Source organism: Ichthyophthirius multifiliis, assembly GCF_000220395.1.
Source record: "Ichthyophthirius multifiliis unplaced genomic scaffold scaff_1120509250725, whole genome shotgun sequence".
NCBI lineage: Eukaryota > Ciliophora > Oligohymenophorea > Hymenostomatida > Ichthyophthirius > Ichthyophthirius multifiliis.
In genome coordinates, this window is record NW_004086494.1 from 14,296 (window position 1) to 33,063 (window position 18,768).

The following is an 18,768-nucleotide window of genomic DNA, read 5'->3' on the forward strand; positions in this document are numbered from 1 at the left end:
AGTATATAATATATATAAAAAATAAAAATATTTATGTATAAAAAATTTTAATATAAATTAATAAATATATATATATAAATATATATATATAATATATATATATATATGTTTAAATATATATATAATATATTTATATTTTAATTATATTAATATATTTTTTATCTAATATATATTTATTTTAATTGTAAAATATAGATTAAATATTAAAAATTAATAAAAGTAATTTTTTTATTTAAATTACAAAAAATAATCATTTTTATAACATAACAAATATAAATAAAATATGATAAAGTATAATATATAAGGTTTAGTTAGAATGGAATTTATAAAATTAAAAATAAATTGTAAAATAATAATATATATTATAAATATAAAGAATTAAAAATAATTATATTAAATAATAAATAAAAATTATTTTTGAACATAAATATTACAATTTTTTATATTAAAATATATATATGATGTGATATAATTAAAAAATAAATGAGTCAAACAATTAAATAAGTTAATATTAAATAGAAAAACTTCATTTGGATACGAATTAAGGCATAAATAGTGTATAAAAAATAATAATAATATTTACTAAAATACATAATTCATCTTTATTGAAAAATATGTTAACATATTGAATTTTATAAATATTAGACTATTAAAACAATTCTAAGTTTTGCTTAAAGGAATAAAGAATGATAAGCTAATAATGTTCAAATAATAAAATACATTTTTATTATTTATAATCATATTTCATAATTGATTGATAAAGGTTTTTAGAATATTTTTATATACATAAAAATTTATAAAAATATAATTACCTTACTTTCTTCCTGTATATAAGTAATGGTTTCTTAAAAAATAATAGGATTAAATTTTTTAAAATAAAATGCCAAGCTTTAGATAGACTATATATGAAAAAAAATTCAATTGTAGTACATATAAAGATTTCTTCTTTTTTAATTGTTTTTGCTTTTCTAAAAAATTAATTTAATATCTCAAAATATTTTATTTTTAATTAAAATGTATTATTTGTATAAATTGTAATTATCTTTAATTTTATTTTAAATTAGATAAATAATATTCTTAAAATAGATAAAAAAATAAATAGGCATTTTTTTCATAAATGTCCTTTTTAAAAAAAAGAAATTAAAAATTTCTATTAATCATCTTCTTTCAAAAAAGATAATTCATTGTATATTTCTTCGCCTAAAACATATGAAAACTACATTCCTTCATAATTTTCAGATACATCAATATTACAAAACCACCAATTTTATTATTCATAATTAAATATTTCTTTCACTTTTTCTTAATTAAATTAAAAAATGTTATTTCCTTATTAATTTATGTAGGCATCAATATAAGATTAATAGATACTCTCTAGTTAATTATAACATTTTATTATTATAAATAATTCCTAATCAGTTTAGTCTGTTAAAATATCTTCTATTTAATATAAATTTTCATATATTTTAGCACATGTTTCAGCATAATCGATTGAGAAATTATTGGAAATAAATTAGTATTTATTTTTACTTAAAATAGAATGATAAACATGTCCCATTTCATGTAAAAAGCTAATTAAATTATCGAAGTTTAATTAATTATTATTTTATAAAAAGAAGTTTAAATTTATAAAAAGATGAGGCATTTATTAATATTATCCTATTTAACAAAAACCTTAAATAAAATTAGTTTTCGAAGAAAAAAAAGGTGAAAAATGAATCAAAACAAAGGCCTTTTTTTCACAACCATTTTCTAAAACTTCAAATATTTTGAAATTTTGATAATTTTTAGGAAAAAAATCACTATAAATTTCTTTTCCTATATATTCTTTAAGTTATAAATTAAAGAATTTCAAAGAAATTTTGTTTGAAATTTAAATTATTTTATCAAAAGATAGTTAATATTTATTATTTGTTAATAAATAATTTTTCAAAAATAAAAAATCTTAATATTTTAAATTATTTATAGGAATTTATAAATTAAGTATCTTTTATAAAATTTTTATGCAATTTTTCTTTTACAAAATCTCATTTAATCTTTTTTATGTTTTTTGAAGAGAAGTATTTAGTATATATTATACTTAAAATTGATTAAATGAAGAAAAGTATTTAGAATTGAAAAAAAGTGTATACTATTAATAATTAAAATACTTATTTTCATTTATTAAAAGAATTATTTTTTGGCGAACTTTTATTAGATTTTCAAATAATGTTTGATTATTTTGATTTATCTATAAACATTTTTCAAATAAATCATTCCTCAATTAATTATCAGGTACTTGTTTAATTATTTAAACTAAATGTGCGAAATTCAATTAAAAAATATTTTATTATTAACTATTGGCATATTTGGAAAAATCAATTTAAATACAATTTTTTATTCTGTTTTCTGAAATTTAATTTAAAATTTAGCTTTCTTCTTCTCTTAATTAATTATACTTTAATAAGAAATTTTCGTCAACTTCTTTATTTATAAAATTTCGATCTTCATATTCTTTTAAAAGTCTATTTATAAAAAGAATTTCTTCCTCATCTAATAAATATGTGTTTCTTTATGTTTCTAAATATTTTATTTAAAGAAGCTAATTGTATATTATTTTGTCTTTATTTAAGTTATCAAATAGAGTTTAAATCTCGTTTATCGCATTTTTTATTTATATATTTTCTGGATAAAATTAGTTTAAAATATTCGCCAAGTCTATAATTTTGCATGATTCATTTGAAATTTCATTTAATATTGTTAATTTATGGTTTATATTTGTTAATTATTTAAATAAATTTATTTTTTGCTTTATAAAAGGTAAATTCCTATAAAGTTTCTACAAATATTACATTTATTGGAAATATAAAATTTTAATTTTTTAATATATAAATCTTAAAAAAATAAAAAATAATAATAATTAATTTCAAAATGCTAAAGCATATAATTCTAATTCCAAACAAATAAATTAATTCGATTAATTATCTCTATGTAAAGGCGGATTTTCAAAAGTTTAACAATAATAACTACTTCCTTTTAAACCATCTGATATTTATAGAGCTACGCCATCCCCTTCAAATCCAAAACTAAAATATGTTTTGTTAGAATACATATAATTTTAATTATTTCCTGTAGTAAAATAAAATTCTTCTTTAGGGCTTAATGTAAATTAAAATATTTCATCTGTTCCATAAAATTTAGTTTAATTAGATAAAGTGAGCATAGTAGAACTACAAACACCAAAAATCTTAAATATTTTTTAAAATAATTTTTATATATATAAGTTTACTGCTTTTTTGTTTTTATTAATAGAAGCATTGGATATTCACTATTTTAAGAGGCTTTTAAATATAAATTTTCAAGTGAATATCCATGCTTATATGTTGCAAATATTAATTATGGATTTGTTATTTTAAATGAACTTGGAATATAGTCCCAAATTAATTCCAACTTTTTTTAAATTAGTTTATTTTATTTTATTTAATTATTTTTTAATAGTTTACTTATTAATAAGTTATTATTTAAGATTTTTCTTTTGTTTTAGGTCTATATATTGTTTTCACAAAAGGCACATTTTTAGAGGATAATATATTTTTTAAAGATTTAGTTAATTACTTTATTTTCAATTTATATGCAGTCTTGTTTAGTTTTATGTTAAATATCAGTATTTTATTATATATATTAAATATTTTATTTTTAATTAATTTAATTATATTAATATTACAATAAATAGTTTATCAGTTTCTTCTATTGTTTAGTCGATTTTGACATTTTAAAGAAATTTTTATAATTCAGATTATGATTAAATATTTAGGATATCATTCTTTTTTATATTTTATAATTTAATAAATTTGGTTTCATTTATTATTTAATTAAATACTTTTAATGTCATAAAAATACCAAAAGTAATTTTATAGATACATCTAATGCCTTCATTTATATAAATAGTCCAAAGTCTTATAACAGTCTTTATTATTAGATAAAAAATATTATGTGGTATGGAGAGCAATAATTTAATACGCAGAGCAATTAGCTGGGTGTATTAACATTATATATATATATATATATACTAAATGTTTTTTTATCTTCATTATATCTTTAGTTTTTATTAATTTAATTATTTCTATCTTAAATATTAAAAATAGAATAAAAGAAACATCTAATTTTTTAATTTATCAGTGTATTAAATTATTGCTCTATATATATAAATTATTTTTTTACTGAAAAAGATAAGATATTTAAAAAAAAAAAAGTCGACCATTACATAAATTAATCAATATAATCAAAGTCTATTTTTTCAAAATACTATATTAAATCTTTAAATTGACTATTCCTTAACTAAGCTACATCAAAGAAAAGTTTCGCGTTTCTAATAAAGAAGATAAACATATATTTTTTATTTTTTAACAAAATAAAAAAAAATACTTCATTACTTTCTAAAATCTTTAGCATTTAAAGTGAAATGCCACCTCAAATTCTTCGTTTCTTATTTTAACATTATATTACTCTAACTTATTAAATTATACATTAGAAAATAAGTTTCAGGTTCATTAAAAAAGACTAAACTAATTGTACTTACTTAAATAACCATTGGATTATATTATAATTATGGCAAAGTATCTTTTAAAACCCATAATATTTTTTTCAAAGCATATTTTCCTTCTTTATTTAAACATGAATATTTTATTAAATCATTAAATTTTTATTCACTAAATGTAGGAACTAATGTTATTGATGATTAACTACTTTTATCAAAAACAACATTTCTTAATATATTGTATTAATATTAACAATCTTCCCAATTTATATTGTACATTTTAAAAATTATTTCTCTTATTAAAGATAATTTACAACCTCTAATTATATTATAAAAAATATAAATTTTATATTTTTAAATTTACTTTCTTATTAAATATTTTATTTTATAAAATAAATCTTCATTTTTCAGTTTATTAATTTATTGTTTTTCTTTTTTTTAGTTTTAAAATATTATTTTAACAAAATTTGGATTATAATGCTCCTATATAATTTTTTAAATTATTCATTATATTTTTTAAATAAATTTATTTTAATACTTAGTATAATTTGTAATTATTGTACATTTAATGAAATAATTTTTTACAGAATAGCAATTCACCTTTATAAAATTATTAAGATTAATACCATTCATCAAGATTATAAGTATCATTTTCTTATTTTTTTTAGAAATTTATAGCTTAAAATAATTATCTATTAGGTAATTATTATTAATCTTATGGAATTGTATTTTTTTCACATTAATATTTATATTTTTTATTTATACATGATCCCATTTAATAATTTTAGTTTTATAATATAAAAAATAAAAAAAAATAAGATTATTAATAATCATAAAATACAAAAATATATTAATTATTAAATTAATAAATTTAATTTAATTTAATTTAATTTAATTTAATAATTAATTTTAAAAATTGATTAAAAAATTAATAAATAAATATTTTATAATTTATTAAATTATTTATTTAAATTTATTTTTAATATTAATAAAATTTAGTCAATTAATATTATAATATAATTTTAATATTTCTTATTATTATTTTAATTATTATATAAAAACTGTTATTGACATATTTTAAACTTATAAAAATTTATAAATTTTTGTACTTTTATTTTATTAAATCTCTGAGACTAAGCAAATCATCTAAAAATAAGAAAACTATGCATTGAAAAAAAAGCAATATAAATATTGGTATCTCCTAAACTTTTTTAAAAAGTAGAAATTTGCTGCTCCTTTCAAATTGTAAAAGGTTTGATTTTTTCACAAAATAAGATTTAAGATATTATTTAAAATAATATAATTTTTTGCTATTTAAATAAAATAAAATATAAATTAAAAAATAATATTATTTATAATTTAATTCAGTTAAAACTATCATCATATTCTAAAAATGTTTTTAAAAAATAGATTTTTTGTGGAGCAGAAAAAAAAGAGGACTTTCAAAAATTTTATGGCAAAATATTGGGTTTATGAGAAGTTTAAAATTTTCATATTTAAGAATATATTTTCAATTTATTTAGTTTAAAAATAAATAAGGAGTATAATATTCGTTTTTATATATGCTATTATATAAATCATTTTTTATATTAAAATATTTACTAAAAACTTATTAAATTTTTTCCATTAATATTATATAATCTATAATCTTATTATAAATTAATTTTTTATTAGTTAATAGATAATTTAAAATTAAATCATTTCAAAATTATTTTACTATTTTAAATAAAAATAATAAATAAAAAAAATGTTAAATAGTCTTCTTTTGGAGCTATAATAAGAAATAAAAAAAACATAAACTGAATTAAAAGATACAAAAAAATCATTTAAATAAGCAAAAGAATAAATAAAAATAATTTCAAATCCATCTCTTCCAGTTGACCCATATGTAACTTTAACAAAAAAATCAATTCCTTAACATGCATTCCCAAAAGCTTTAAGAGCATAAAATAATAATAAAAAGTCTCACATAAAACATTCAGAAATATAATGTTTAGCCGCAACAGAAAATCAAAATATGCCTCCTTAAAATTAAAAAGGTATTGTATTTTCAAAAAGCGACCGCTTTTCTCCAGTAAAAAGCAAAGAAAAATAATTATACAAAGAATTAATTTACGAACCATAATGTGAATATGTAAAAAGAAAACCTCAAACAGCCATAATAAATCCCATTCATAAAAACTAATCAACTACTTCACGCTCAAGTATTTTTAATGATTTAGAAACTAATGCAAGTATGACATCTTTTTTAGGCCCAGGCGCATATGATGTGAATTATTCATCAATAGAAGTTTCAAAATCAGGAATATTTATTCCCAAAAGTATAAGATTTTCTTAAAAGCAAGCACTATAGAATACATATTTAAGTCCAAACTTTGATTTAATAAAAAAGAAGAGTCAGGCAGCAATAATGAAAAATCCAACACCAATAAATCCAAAATTAAAATCAAAAAAAATGTTTTTGGCAGAACTCGAAAAATAAGCTGGTTTAATGTAATTATAAAGGCCTATAATAAGTGATGCATATTTAAAAAAAAAAGTTCAAGGAGTATCATTTACTAATAATATTTAAAATATAGTTAGTCTTCCATAAAACTCAAGAGAAAAAACTGCTGCTGTTTTCCTTTTTTTAGATAAACTGAGAGCTTTAAAAGACTTAGGACCTGGCACATATGATTAGTATATATTTAAACCTGCTCCAACAGCTGTTTTGTACAGAAAAAGTTCATATAGTCCAATAAAAAAGCATCCAAAGGAAGATATTCCAGGTCCAGATTATTATTATTGTAAGGATGATTTATTATATCAAAATAAACCAGAATATACATTTGCAAAAGCTGATATAAATCCTTAAATAGAAATTCCCGATTGGAGAGATTATAAACCGTAATATAATCAAATATAAAAAAATGCTTATGCGGCAATAATATTGGATGAACATAAACCTTAATATATAGGTGAAGAAGGAACATTAGAAGAAGAAAGAGGACCAGGAAAATATGAAATAAATTACAAATAAACAGAAATAAGAACAGATTTGGGAAATGTAAAATATGCCGAATTAAACTAAAATAATATAAGGGAAAATAATATGGAATATTTAAAGAAAGAACATTTCGATAATGATCTTTTATTTCCAAAAGTTGATTTAATTAAACCTAATAATAAAAAAACGTTTAAATATTATGAAGAGACGAATATTTTACCACCTAATCCTCCTGATAGTCTATTATTTTAAGAAGAAGATAAATTCTATGATGTGGATTTAAACAAAGTACGAGAAAACATGAAAAAAGCTCATAATTTTGCACAAAATATGAAGAAAGATGAATTTGCTGAGCATGAAGAATTCATGAAGATAATGCATGAATTTTATGAAAAAGAAAAAAAAAGAATGCCTCATTTAGGTGAATATGATGTTATTTATACATAAATAGACCCTCATATTCCAACTTTAGACATTCAAAAAGTGACAGCAGCTGATCATGAACCAATTTAGAAGCCTGAAGGAGACGTAGATGGAGATAATTTAATTTTAAATAGTAATGGAAGATTACAGAAAAAAGTTGCTGATATTAATATGAAAAAAATGATTGGTAGGTATGATAATTAAAATGAAATTACTGATTATGATGATGATTTACTTAATTTAAATCCTAATATAGATTTCATTAAACCAAAAATAAAAATATTAGTCAATATGAAATTAATGATGGATAGAATTCCTGAAGAAGATGAAGCCTTTCGTGAAGAAGAAAAATTAGATTTAAATGTTAATTATTAATAAATTGATAAAAAAGTTAAAGGATATGTTGATTTAAAAAAAATTTAGATCAGAGAAGATACACCTTAATATCAACCTGTTTAAAAAGAATAAGAAATTTAAATTAATGTTAAAACTAATCTTGTAAAACCTAAAAAAGGAACGGCTGTAAATATGAGCAAAGGATAAAAAAGATTTAAATGAAAATTTAGTTATTTTAAATAATAAATAAATATTAAAAATATATTGGGTTAATTTTAATAATTATAATATTATCAATTTTATTATATATTAAAGATTTTAAAATACAAAATCTATAAATATATTTGTATTTTATAATTTTTATCAAATTTCCAAAAAAAATCTAATAGAAATTATCATTTTTTTTATATTAAAAAATATTGAAAATTAATTATTCATTATATAAATAATTACCGTGATTTTAAAATTTTGTATTATATATTTTAATGATTTTTATTTATTTGTATCATATATTAATATATTATATATATAAAATATATTTGACTATAAGAAAATGCTTAATAGTTTTTCAGGAATAAAATCATAATAATGTTAAAATTCATAACCTTCAGTAGAAATAATAGAGCATAGTATAATAGCTTTTTTTAAAAAAATAGAATTTATATAAGATACTATAAACGATATTTTTGATTTAAATACAGGATATGAAATATCAGAAACATTATATTCAATAAACAATCATCATTTTAAAAAAATAAATAAAATAGAAAATCAAGAAAGCATGATTTTTGCATTAAATTTTGCAAATATGAATAAACTAGTACAAGATATTTATAGTTATTATAATGAATTATATAAATTTACAATATAAGATGACTATATAAATATATAAGATATAATTAACAAAATAAATAAAAATGAAATAATAAAATTAATTGAATTAATGTTTGGTATTTTATTATAATCAGAAAATAAAAAATATATATACTTGATAATGACATTAGATGATGCATCTTAAAATGCAATTATGCATATATCTTAGAAATGGCTTGTTACTTAATAATAAATTCTTAATGATTCTCTATATAATTCTTAATTTAACTCAAATTCAAATTAGATAGATTTTTAGTAATTATATATTTAAATGCTTAATAAGATTGATGAATAAACTTTGAAAATTTAATGCTTAAATGAAAATATTGAATAATAAAATAAATAAAAAGAAGAAAAAGATTTTTAAATTGATTAACTTTAAAAAAAAATTTGCTAATAAGACTTTGAAATTCTCAAAATTGCCGCTTAAAGAGATAATGTTTATACTAATTTAGGACTTAATGTAGATGAAGATCCTAAAACAGCAATAAATTCAAGAGAAAATATTATAAATAATTAAAAGAAATATATTTAAGAGAACTAAGATAAATTTAACAAACAAATAGATTAATTAGAATTAGAAAAGAAAGAGTATTAAAAAAAACTTGAAAATTAATAAAAAATAATAAAAGAAAGAGATTTTTATAAATAAGAATTAGAAAACTAATAAGAACAAATAAATAAATAATATTAAAATTAAAATTATTAGAAATATTTAGAAACAGATATATAAGAAAAACAATCAACAATTTAAAAATTATTAATAAAAATAGAAGATTATAAATAAGAATATGAAAAGCTAAAAGATAAATATTATTTTGAAATTTCTAATTTTAAATTTTAAATTTAAAGTGAATAAACTAAAAATAAAGATTTAGAAAAATAAATTGAAAAAGAAAATGAATAGAATCTTAATTTATCAAGGTAAATTTCTAATTTAAAGGAATAAATAAATTAAAATGATTAATAAAATTAAGCTAGCAATTTAAATAGCGATTTTAATTAAATTATTACTGATTTGGAAAGAGAAAATGTTCTCCTAAAAATATAACTAAATGATAAAAATTTTTAGGTCTAACTTGAAAATTTAAATGAAGATAAATTTAAATACTAAAATGATTAGATAAAAGAATTAGAAACTAAATTAGAAATTAAAGTGAAACAAATATAGGAATAAAAACAAAAGTTAAAGGAAAAAGAAGACAAAGAATAATAATTAAATATGATAATAAAATCTTTATAATTGCAATATTAAGAAAATGTGAATATAGTAAATAATTTATAGAATTAAATTTAAAATAATAAAATTGATAAAGAAGAAAAAAACGAAACTTTTTAACAATTTAAAAGTAAAATTTAAGAATAATAAAATTAATTATAATAGATAAAATTATTAAGTGAATAATAATAGTAAAAGTTAATAAAAGAGAATGCTTAATTAAAAGAACAAATTTCTTAATTAGAAAATTAATTGGAATTATAAGAAAACTAGTTTTAATCTTAAAATTCTAGCATTTAAAATTAATTATAGGAGTAAATTATTAATTTGAACTAATAAATTTTATAATTATAATAAAAAAATCAAATCTAATTGGAAGAACAATAAAATTAATTATAAATATAAAAAGATTAATAATTTTAAGAAAATAATTTTCTTAAATAATCAAATTAATAATTAGAAATATAAATTAGAAATTTTTAAACAAATATAAATGATCTTGAATAAGATGTCTTATAGAAAAATTAAAATTTAACCGAACAAAGTTAAGTAATTTAAAAGCATATTAATGATAAAGATTAATTAAAAAAAAATACATAAATACTAGAAATAAATAATAAAGAATAATAATTTAAAAATATATAGTTGCAAAATTAAATATAAATTCTAATATAATCAAATGAATAACTTTAATAGTAATATAACAATATAAAAGATGTGAAATAGCAAGTATTTTAAATAATTAAATAATTAGAAATATAATATGAAGAATAAAATAGAAAATATTTAAAAATATATGAAACTTTACAAAATTAATAAAAATAATAAGAAGGAGTAAAAGTAATTTGAACAAATTATACATTAAAAATTTTATTTTATTTTTAGATTTAGTCTTAAAAATATTTTTATTATAAAAATATATATTTAAACAAAAAAAATTATTTTTTTTACTTTTTATACATTCTCTAACTTTATTTATAAAAATTAAATATATGTTATTTTATTTCTTTTTTATATATAATATTTGTTTATGTATAATTTTTCTATTATCGTTACTTGTCTAAGAAATTTATAGAATTATATACTATAAAAGTTTTTACTTAGGCTATTAAATTTTTAATATGCTACATTCTATTAATTAACTGAAGGAGTGTTTGAAATCAATTTATTTTACATTTATTATGATTTTTTAAGAAAAATTTAAAAGCCTTTCAGTTATTACAAATAATCGTTTGTTTCTTTTTAAGATTTTGCCTCTTTGATATTTTATTCTAATGCAGATTTTTCTATTTTTGGACTCGCAAATTTTTTCAAAAAAAGTATTTTAGTATTACATTTGAATAGTTATATTTTATTATTTGATTCAAAGTTTTCTTTGGAAATTATAAATGAAAATTTTTTAATAGATAGATAACTACATAATAAAAAAAATTAAGTTTTTTAAAATATAATGATAATAACAGTAAAATTGACTTTTTTATTTTAATGTTAATTTAATACCAACATAATCTCTTTAATTTTACTTTTACTTTATTTCATTAAAATTTATAACCTTATGAATTTTACTTTTAAAAGCCTCCACAAATAGTTACAGGTAAAATATCAAATTAAAAAATATTATCTGAATAATCTTCAATTTATTATTTAATTTACAAAAGTAATTTTAGATATTCAGAAATATCTTATAAAGTATATAATCTGAATAAAATTACATAATATTATTAAGCTTATCTATTATATCAGAATTTACAAGCTAATCTTTATAAATTTTATTGCTATTATCATTAATTATTATTTTAATTTTTTATTGAATTTATATTTCTAAGAAATTTAATGATAATATTTAAGGGACTAATATATATATATTTATATGTATATTATTTTTTTAATTTATAATAATTAAAATATTGTTATTAAATTATTTCGAATTTATTTATTAAGTTAAAAGAACACCCTAACCTTACTTAGCCTCATATAAAAACAATATTTTTATAAAATTATGAAAGCATTTATAAATTTTAAAATATTTAACATGTTTTTTTCTATGTTTTTTAAAAAAGACCTTTATATAAAAAAAACATATTTATTTTTTAATTTCTTTTAATTGTAAATAAATTTGTATATTTATATTTTTTTTTCATAAAAATAGTATATTTATCTAAAATATTAAATAAAATAATTTTTAAATTATTCATTTATAATTTGATTTTATAAATTCTTTTATTATTTTGCATTTATTACAAATACAATTTAATTATTTAACAAACGAATTTCGAAAATTCTATAAAAAAGTTTAGTAAGACAAGCATGAGGTAAATGCAATTAAAATATTTGCAATTATTCCGAATTAAAAATCTTATATAAAAAGAATATGAACTGATTGTATTTCTTCAACTAAATTATCAATTTTATAATAACTAATTTAAAATCAATGTCAATATATATAAATAAAGAAAATATAAATACTTAAAGTAAATAGCTAGATAATAATATAGATTAAATGACTCATACATATACATATATATGTAAAAAATTATTTATTTAATTACCACTGTTCATGTAAATAAATTTAGACTTGGCCAAAAAAATTATTTTTCTCTTTGTGAAATAAGAATTTGTAATCAAATAGAAAAAAATGTACGTAATAAAAAACAGATATAAGGCTAGCGGATTTTTTTTCAGGAATGATGATAGTATATATAAATGATAATAAAAAGTAACATTATTAATTTAAAAAAAATTAAATGTTTTAATGTCTATTTCATGCTTTGATTATTTTATAAAATTAATGAAAATATACAAAGCCTGAAAAATTATAAGTAGTAATAAAATTAAAAAGTTAAGTATTGTTGAGGATCAAAATAATTAATAAGATGTAGCAAAATATTGCGGTGCAAATAAAAACTTTAATATTTAAGATAAGAATAATTGAATTAAAAAGAAAAATATACAAAAAAATATAAAAAAATAAAATTAGATAAAAAAAATAATTTAGATATTTTATTTTATTATAAACGAAAAATATGTATGTGAAAAAACCCAGCTAATTTCAAATTTCTCCATATATTAAATAATTCTTTGTATAAATCTATATGTTGAAATGAATAGATTTTAAAAATTATTGAAAATATATTATATTAAAACAGCTTTACTACAAAATAAAATAAGATAATAATATAAAATATGTTTAATGTAATGATATTATTAAGTTATTAAGTAGATTCTTTCAAAAAATATCTATATTTATAAAAAAAAACACCTATTTGAAATAATAAGCAATTATAGCATAATTAAAAATTTATTTTTAACAAAATAATATTTTAAAATTATATATTTTTATTTGTAATTAGAAATTATAACATTTTAAAATATATATTAATAATATACCTCTATCTCATTTTAATACACCACTCAATCTTAACTGCAAAAAAAATATATATTTATTTAATTCAAACATAATATTTAAAATATTTAAATAAACATTGAAATTCAAAAAAAAAAAAAAAATTAAAGTAATTATCTCATACATTTAAAAAAATTAAGAAATTTGGGAAGAAATCTTAAAATTATTAGAATATATCAAACTATTGCCTTATTAAAAATAAATGACTGATTCTAAATCAGTTTCTTCAAAATAATTAGTAAGTTTTTGAATGTATTAATATTAATTAATGTTTTCTTAAATAAATTCAATGTATAGAGCAACCTTTTTAGAGATTGCACTCTATATTGATATATTTTCTAGCAATCTTTAGATTTTTTAAACGTAGATTTCTTAATCTTCATTATGAATAAAAATTAATGATTTTAAATTATTCTAAAATACAATTTAGGTTAGTCGATTGTTTAAAGTTGAAAAAAATATTTAAAGCATTGAACAATTTAAAGCCTATATCAAATATTTTTATATTAATGATATAGAAATAATAATAATGATAAAAAATTATATTGGAATTATTTTTAAACTTTACAATAATAAATGTGAATTATATTTATGAATTTATTTAAAAAAAAAAAAATATTAATTTTTATTGTTTTTATGTAACATTATACTCTTCTATTGAGAAATTTATACTTAATATTATGGAACTCAATTTCTTACATATAAACCATTATCTTATTATCTTTTTATTAATGGATTTAAATACTTTTTTTTGATACCCAATACTTTTTTCTATATCATTATATAATTATTTAATTATATATATGGTATTTTTTTATTAATTAAACTATTTGTATTCAATAATTTGAATAACTCCAATTTTAAGTGTCCAGTTAGTTAATATTGACTTTATATTTTAAAAATACATTTAGATTTTGATTTTAAAGGTATTAAGTAAACAGCTTTTTTATCCAATTAATAATATTACTTTTAAATACAAGATAATTTAGCTAAATTTATATATATATATATTATAAATGCCCTATTTATCTATATTAGCAGTTATTTTATTTGATTATTTATTATTTAGATTATATAACATATAACCTAAAAAATCAAAAAACTTTAAATATTTTAGTTATTATAAAAGTTTTAATTATATTATTTAAAATTTATCTTGCTTAAAGATTTTTAATATAAAAAAAATGGTTGATTTCAGATTCTCACCTTTCTGAATTTTTAAAGTTTTATTATTTTGTATTATATTAGTAAAAAAATATTTACAATAGAAGCAAAACATAATTTTATTTTCTTGAACAGTGATAAAAATATTTAAAATTTTTAGAATTTCTAAAATCATGTTTCACATTTTATTTTATTGATAAAATAAGTATTATAAATTAAACATAAAAAAATCAATATATTTTAATTTATTTATAGTATATGATTTGTATCTTTACATTAAATATACATACTTATTAGTGGAGTAATTAAATATAATATATATGCATTTATTAATCTTAAATAATATAATTATTTTTAAAAATAATTATACTCAATTATTTTAGTTATGAATTTTTTTCTAAATACTTTATTATCTGCTGAGTTCCCAAATAATTATGGAAAACTTAACTTTATAAAAAAGAAAAAATTATTAAATATAAAATAATAATATTAAAAAAAAAAATTTCAATTTTTTCATAATTCGATATATTTTTAAACTATCAGGCATTTTTTTAAAAAATATAATTCAATTAATATTCAAAATAAATTTCTTAAATATAAAATAAATAATTAATTTCTTAATCAAAAAAATTTTTTTGATATTAAAATATATAAAGAAAAATAGAAATAAAATTTATATATATATTAATATTTTTTTCTTTATAATAATAGTTATATTATTAAAATATATTTTATAATGTAACAGTAATCAAATTATTTTAATATATTCAATCTTAACATATCACAGATGATACATTTTTGCCACACTAAACTTTTAAAATTTTTTCTTTTGAAAAATAATTCATTATGATAGGATTTTCACTAAAACTTCTTTTATTATTTCCTAACTACCCATAATCATTGTCTCCCCATTCTGCAATAACACCAATATTTAAAGCAGCAATACAATGATGATAACCGCAACATATTTTATTAATTTTTATATGATCAAGTTGTCCTTTAGGACTTTTAAACTGATAATTAGATAGGCTTGATATCTTAGTAATATCTTATAAATGACTCAAATTTCCCACACCTAATTCTCCTTTGTTATTATGACCACATGAGAAAACTTCTGTTTAGTCATTTTGCTAATTTTAAGTTACAATAACAGTAAATTCTTCTCCTGCAGCCATATCAGTAACAATATTATTTTCTATATTTTTATTAATTAAAATAGGTTCAAAGGCAGCAATTAAAGGATTAAAACTTTTAGAAAATTCAGTTAATTAACTAAGTTACATATTAGAATTAGATCCCCATCCATATAATTTACCATCTTTATTAATTGCTAACGAATGATTTTTACCACAAACTATTTTTTATATATTGCTTATTTATTATATCTTTGTTGGAAAATTAATTCTTTATTATTCAAAAGGAGGGCAATTAAGTCTATTTTATCGGCCTTATCCACATTATCCAAATGTATCATCCCCCATGCTATATATTTCTCCAAAATTAGTTAAAGCTAAAAAATGATCATATCCACATGCTATTTATATTATATTTTTTGGAAGATGCTTTACTTTTCGTTGGGTAGTAGAATCTATTATGCTTTTTGTTAGTTTTCCGTTTTCATATTCTTTTATTATTTTCCATAAGTAGACTTCGCCCTAATTGTTTAATGCCCATACCTAATCTTTTGTTATACATATTTATGTATAATTTGAATTAATTTCATCCAATTTTATCAATTTTTAATCCTATTAATAATTATTTAAATTTTTGATATAAATAGAGCCAAATATGTCTAATATAAATTGATTTTATTCTCCAAATACAACTATTTTAAAATTAAATATAATGTAAAAACTCAATTTGATTTTTTTTACTTTAATGAACTTATATATCTTAGCTTTTATATTAAAACTTTATTTTCTAAGGTTGAAGAAATTATTATTTCTTATCATAAGATTAATTTTTATTTAAGCTACCCCATAAATATAGTTTAGTTTAATTATGCCATTATTCTTTTTATTCTTTTTTATATAACTTTATTTAAGGATTTGATACAAAACATACTCCTAAAACTGTAAAAAGAGTAGATTTTTGATTTCTCATATTATTTATATTTGAGAATATTAATTTTATTATAGGAATGTTATAAGAAATATTAAAAAATATATATAAATTAAAATTAGATATAGGAAAATTATATTTTTATAAAAATATAGAATATGCAAATTTTTTTATAATATAATAGTACTTAATTATGTTTTTTAATATATATGTTTTTGAATAAAAAATATTTTTAAATTTTGAAGTTATCAAGATATATCAATATTTTTAGAAATAATTTATTTATAAATTTTTAATAATTTTTTTTTTAATTATTTTTTGTATTAAGATAAAATAATTATTTAAAATAATAAAATTTATTAATATTTTATTTTTTAATAAGAAATTGGAAAATAATTAATAATTAATATATTAATTATTTTTAAAAAAAATATAATAGAATAAAGTAAATTAATAAAAAAGAAAATTATAGATTTTTCCATCTTATTAATTTTCAATAATTTAATGTTATTTTTACCAAAATTAAGTTTTATTTTTGCATTTAAATTGATTTTAAATAAAATGGTCATATACTATTTATTATTATTTAATTACTTTTTTAAAATTTATGAAACAATTTATATATAATGAATTTAAAATTAGTTTACTTATTAAGTTTAGTAATAATATATTTATATTTTATAATTTTTAATATATTAAATAATTCAATTTATATTTGCTTAAAATTATTTTTTTATATAAAAAAAATTTAAATTTTATTTGATTATATAATTTATAATTGTACCATAATAACTCATTAATTAATACTGTTTAGGCAATATTTTTCAGGTTTATGCCAATTTAAGGTTTTATACCCAAAAATAAATTTCTAAAAGTAGGCTTAATGATTAAGGGGTAAATTATTTATTTTTTCATTATTATTAAATTTATTCTATTTTTTTATAGTTATTAAATTAATCTAAAACTTTTTATGTGTCATCAATATTGTACTAATTATCTTATTATTATTGTAAAAGATATTATATTTTAGTTATTTTTTTATTTATTTTTTTATTTTTTTAATCAAATTCCTAATTTATTTAAAATTTAAATTATGTTTTTGAAAATTTACCTATTTATCCATCAAAAAGTTATCACATTGACATTCTAAAAGTTTAAATTTTTTGACCCATTATTAATTATCGTATTCTAATTCTTTAGCTTATTATGCTAAAATATTTAGCTCATAATTTTATCTTTATTCAATACTTTATTTATAAAATAAATATAATATATTATTCTTATTAAATAAAAATAATTATTTTTTAAATACATTTAATGAATTCTTAAATGATTATGTTTTATTTATTCTTGCTAACCTCTTAAATTTAAATTTTATTATTACAATGTAAAAATTTTATATTATATATCTTCGATATGTTTTTCTCTTGTAAGAATTTAGTTTTTTAACATTAATATTTTTTAATCGATTTAATTAAATTCTGTTCTTTTTATTCTATTTACTTTTATATCATCTTTAAATATTTAAAAAATTATATTTAGATTTTAATTCGATATATATATGATAAAATAATACTTAATTTAATTAAATATATCAATAATTCTTATATTAATTCATTAAAATTAATAAAAATATAATAAATTAAATTAATAAAAATATAATAAATTAAATTATTATAAAAATATAATAAAATAAAAATGAAATAAAGAAATTTTAAATGTCTACAACAGTTTTAGTCTATGTTCTGATGATCATAAACAGGCTACTTTAGAGAGGTTACTGTAAA

The 18,768-nt window shown here is 16.3% G+C and overlaps 3 protein-coding genes across 3 annotated transcripts in view, besides 11 other annotated features; 2 read left to right on the top strand and 1 right to left on the bottom strand. All coding sequences in view use genetic code 6, as the record gives it.

Annotated features, from left to right (window-relative positions):
- IMG5_091720 (hypothetical protein) overlaps nt 1-690 on the top strand; it is a gene marked incomplete at both ends in the record, with an annotated part of 1,638 nt that extends 948 nt beyond the window's left edge. The window contains 2 exons of the mRNA XM_004035662.1: nt 1; nt 646-690. The exon at nt 1 is cut by the window's left edge and continues 65 nt beyond it. Coding sequence (XP_004035710.1) covers nt 1; nt 646-690 — 46 coding nt within the window. The remainder of the gene's footprint in view (nt 2-645) is intronic.
- Nucleotides 50-120: a microsatellite.
- Nucleotides 50-136: a microsatellite.
- Nucleotides 65-136: a microsatellite.
- A 361-nt stretch (nt 691-1,051) lies between the features above and the next one.
- Nucleotides 1,052-1,094: a microsatellite.
- Nucleotides 1,095-5,384: 4,290 nt separating this feature from the next.
- Nucleotides 5,385-5,417: a microsatellite.
- A 1,406-nt stretch (nt 5,418-6,823) lies between these two features.
- Nucleotides 6,824-8,483, top strand: IMG5_091730 (hypothetical protein; the record flags this gene model as incomplete). The annotated part of the gene is made up of 1 exon (XM_004035663.1): nt 6,824-8,483. The coding sequence occupies exon 1, from the start codon at nt 6,927-6,929 to the stop codon at nt 8,481-8,483; it is 1,557 nt and encodes a 518-aa protein (XP_004035711.1). The 5' UTR covers nt 6,824-6,926.
- Nucleotides 8,484-15,687: 7,204 nt separating this feature from the next.
- IMG5_091740 (regulator of chromosome condensation and btb domain protein 1) lies at nt 15,688-16,203 on the bottom strand (the record flags this gene model as incomplete). Its single annotated transcript, XM_004035664.1, has 1 exon — nt 15,688-16,203. One exon carries the CDS (start codon nt 16,201-16,203, stop codon nt 15,688-15,690), a length of 516 nt encoding a protein of 171 aa, XP_004035712.1.
- Nucleotides 16,204-17,270: 1,067 nt separating this feature from the next.
- Nucleotides 17,271-17,301: a microsatellite.
- Nucleotides 17,302-17,404: 103 nt separating this feature from the next.
- Nucleotides 17,405-17,454: a microsatellite.
- Nucleotides 17,455-17,876: 422 nt separating this feature from the next.
- Nucleotides 17,877-17,936: a microsatellite.
- A 69-nt stretch (nt 17,937-18,005) lies between these two features.
- Nucleotides 18,006-18,041: a microsatellite.
- Nucleotides 18,042-18,249: 208 nt separating this feature from the next.
- Nucleotides 18,250-18,292: a microsatellite.
- A 309-nt stretch (nt 18,293-18,601) lies between these two features.
- Nucleotides 18,602-18,678: a microsatellite.
- Nucleotides 18,679-18,768: the final 90 nt, after the last annotated feature.